General features: G+C 41.0%; 1 protein-coding gene across 1 annotated transcript in view; it reads right to left on the reverse strand.

Moving 5' to 3' along the window:
• Positions 1-665: 665 nt before the first annotated feature.
• Positions 666-2,653, reverse strand: part of INSC (INSC spindle orientation adaptor protein) — a 77,230-nt gene continuing 75,242 nt past the window's right edge. The window contains exon 13 of the mRNA XM_015824308.1: positions 666-794. Coding sequence (XP_015679794.1) covers positions 666-794 — 129 coding nt within the window. The remainder of the gene's footprint in view (positions 795-2,653) is intronic.

The raw sequence follows: 2,653 nt of genomic DNA on the forward strand, positions 1-2,653 counted from the left end.
ATGGTTTGGCCATGATAAAGCTTTGGTAAATACCTGAGACTACTCAGGTTCATGTAGCAACTTCAAAGGGCACTTTGATGAACCTTTGCATATCCTCATGTGTACCATGCAATCACATTAGCCAGTAATACTAAAGTAATATTCTACCTGAGGAAATTCAACTGAATTCACAGTACAAAGTGCCACTTCGCACCATGCTATGTGAACCTATCCCTTGTTTATATATTAATTTTCTTCTGTTTTTCTCTAAAAATATTCCAACAATTTTCCACAGTTGTCAAGGTCCCAAAAGATATAAAAAAGAAGTATGAAATCTGCTTATAGCCCCACAACTATGGGTTACCAATCCCTGCCCCTTGCTTGCCTTCCATCCCTTAATCACACTGCTGTTTCCACCCCAAAAATTAAGTCACTGATGTCTGATATCAAACCATGAGTGGGGAATGGCTGTGGAAATGGACCTATCTCCCATTCTGTATTATTTATTTCTTTATTTTATTTAAATTGTTATATTTATAATGTGCAAACCTAGAAGAGGTAGAGACAATTTTTCATAGGGATCAGAAATGTGAAGTGGCATTTTTTTTCTATGTTAGCTCTTATAATAAATAAATGATAAGCAGTCAATCAGTTATGAATAACATTAATAATAAAATTGCATTTGTTTAAACAAAGCTTTCTTCCATATTCGTACAAAGCAGGAAGGAATCCACAAGCCTGGGCTTCACCAACTGCTGGAAATCTGACTCTTGAAGACCATCAGGGCTCATCACAGCTAACCGCCGTAAAGCTGCCTACAAGAAAATGTGATAACACTTTTAAGATTTTAATTTTTAATTGGAATGAATCCTGATTTAGTCAATGCTATATACCAGAGGTCCCCAACCTATGGACTGCAGCCTACTACCGGGCCATGGCCTCTTGGCCACTGGGCCACGTGAGTGGCTGGCCACTGTGGGCATGCCTGTGCACGTGCTCAGGCCCCCTCAGCAGCAGCCCCATTTGTGGAGCACACATGCTCACAGCCCCATTCATGCGCATGTGCACACAGCCACATTTGCATGCATAAAGATGCCTGTCTTTCCCTTTCCCACTGGGCCACCAACCCAGAAGGTTGGGGATCCCTGCTATATACAATAAATCTAACTGGAAAAAGACTCATATTCTGAAATTCAGTGAAAGTTCCTTGTTCTGTTTACCTCCCAATGAAGGCTAAACTGGGTGCTATGCATATAGGTGGCTCCACCAGTTGGTTCCCTTGAATTAATTAGAAATGGGCAGCAATTGTTCAGGAGAATCCAGAAGGCAGGGGAGGAAGGACTTATTTCTGAGTTCCTCAGCTCTGCCCACACTGAATGCTGCCCTTCCCTAACAGCATCTGTTTGTTTGTTTGTTTTAAATGTCCATATGTAATTGCTAACACAAATGTTATTCTAATTAAAGAAATTGAAATGATTATCCTTTTTCACAAAAGAGAACTTTTCAAATCACTTGGGTCATAAATTGTAACTTTATTTGTAACTACTGGATTCATTTATATAGATCATATCTTGCTGAGACCCTGTCTTAATAGGGTTTGAGAGATAGGACTGATCAGGATGTTTTTGCTGTAGGCAAGGAAAAGATCCACAATTACCATAACTTCCAGGAACATCTTACTTCCACATTAGTAATGTTGCAGCATTTTCCAGTAACTGAGGCTAGCAGGCCCCTTAATTCAGTCAGGAAAGTCAAATGGTGGTGCAGTCAAGAGTATTAGGGGCACAGTGATTAGAAGGCAGTATTGCAAGCAAAATCTGCCCATAGCCTGGAGTTCGATCCTGATGGGCTCCAGGTTGACTCAGCCTTCCATCCTTCCAAGGTTGGTAAGGTGAGGGCCCAGATTGTTGGGGGCAATACGCTGATGTTGTAAACCACTCAGAGAGTAAAGCACTATGGAGCAGTACATAAGTCTAAGTGTTACTGCTATTGCTAAATAATACATTAAGGTTGGTCTTCCTGACACCCCTACATTTTCAGGTGAGGCAACTGTCAAATAGAAGAACCAGTTCTGACAGGCAGACATGCTGAAGTCTATTCATGATGGATTCCTATTTCATAATTTCTTTTCCTTTTTATCTACATCCTAAAAGGAAGCTAATAAAGGATAGATTTATATTGGAGCAGGCCAACATAATTCTCAGAATCTGCCTACTTTCCCTTCTGAACTAAAGTTATCACTGCACCTCCATTCTTTTTACTGTCAATATATTTAGGAACCCCATAGAGTAACTTCAGCCTATCGCCCACTTGGGATGCATTGATTATGTGTCAGTATTGTCTACAAGAATTCTTTACTTCAAACTCCTTGGTTTAATGATGGAATGGAAAATAACTTGTTCTCAGTAAACAAACAAGCAAACAAACTGAATCATTTTAACAAAGAAATATAATTTCAAAATTTAAACCATGTTGGGGAGACTTCCGGTGGCAGGCGACTTCGCTGGACGCAGCTGTTTGCTGCTCCCGCCTGTTTCTGCGTAAAAGCCGTTTTGACAGCCTGCATCAGCTGTCAAACGGCTTGATACCTTTCCCCTGGGCATAGGGGGATAGGTGAGCTGCCCGAGGTAGGAGTTGAGTTCCCGAGTCGTCCCTTGTGGACGATGTAGGTGAG

This window comes from Protobothrops mucrosquamatus, unplaced genomic scaffold (assembly GCF_001527695.2).
Source record: "Protobothrops mucrosquamatus isolate PMUCROS unplaced genomic scaffold, P.Mucros_1.0 scaffold2198, whole genome shotgun sequence".
In the NCBI taxonomy this organism is placed as follows: domain Eukaryota; kingdom Metazoa; phylum Chordata; class Lepidosauria; order Squamata; family Viperidae; genus Protobothrops; species Protobothrops mucrosquamatus.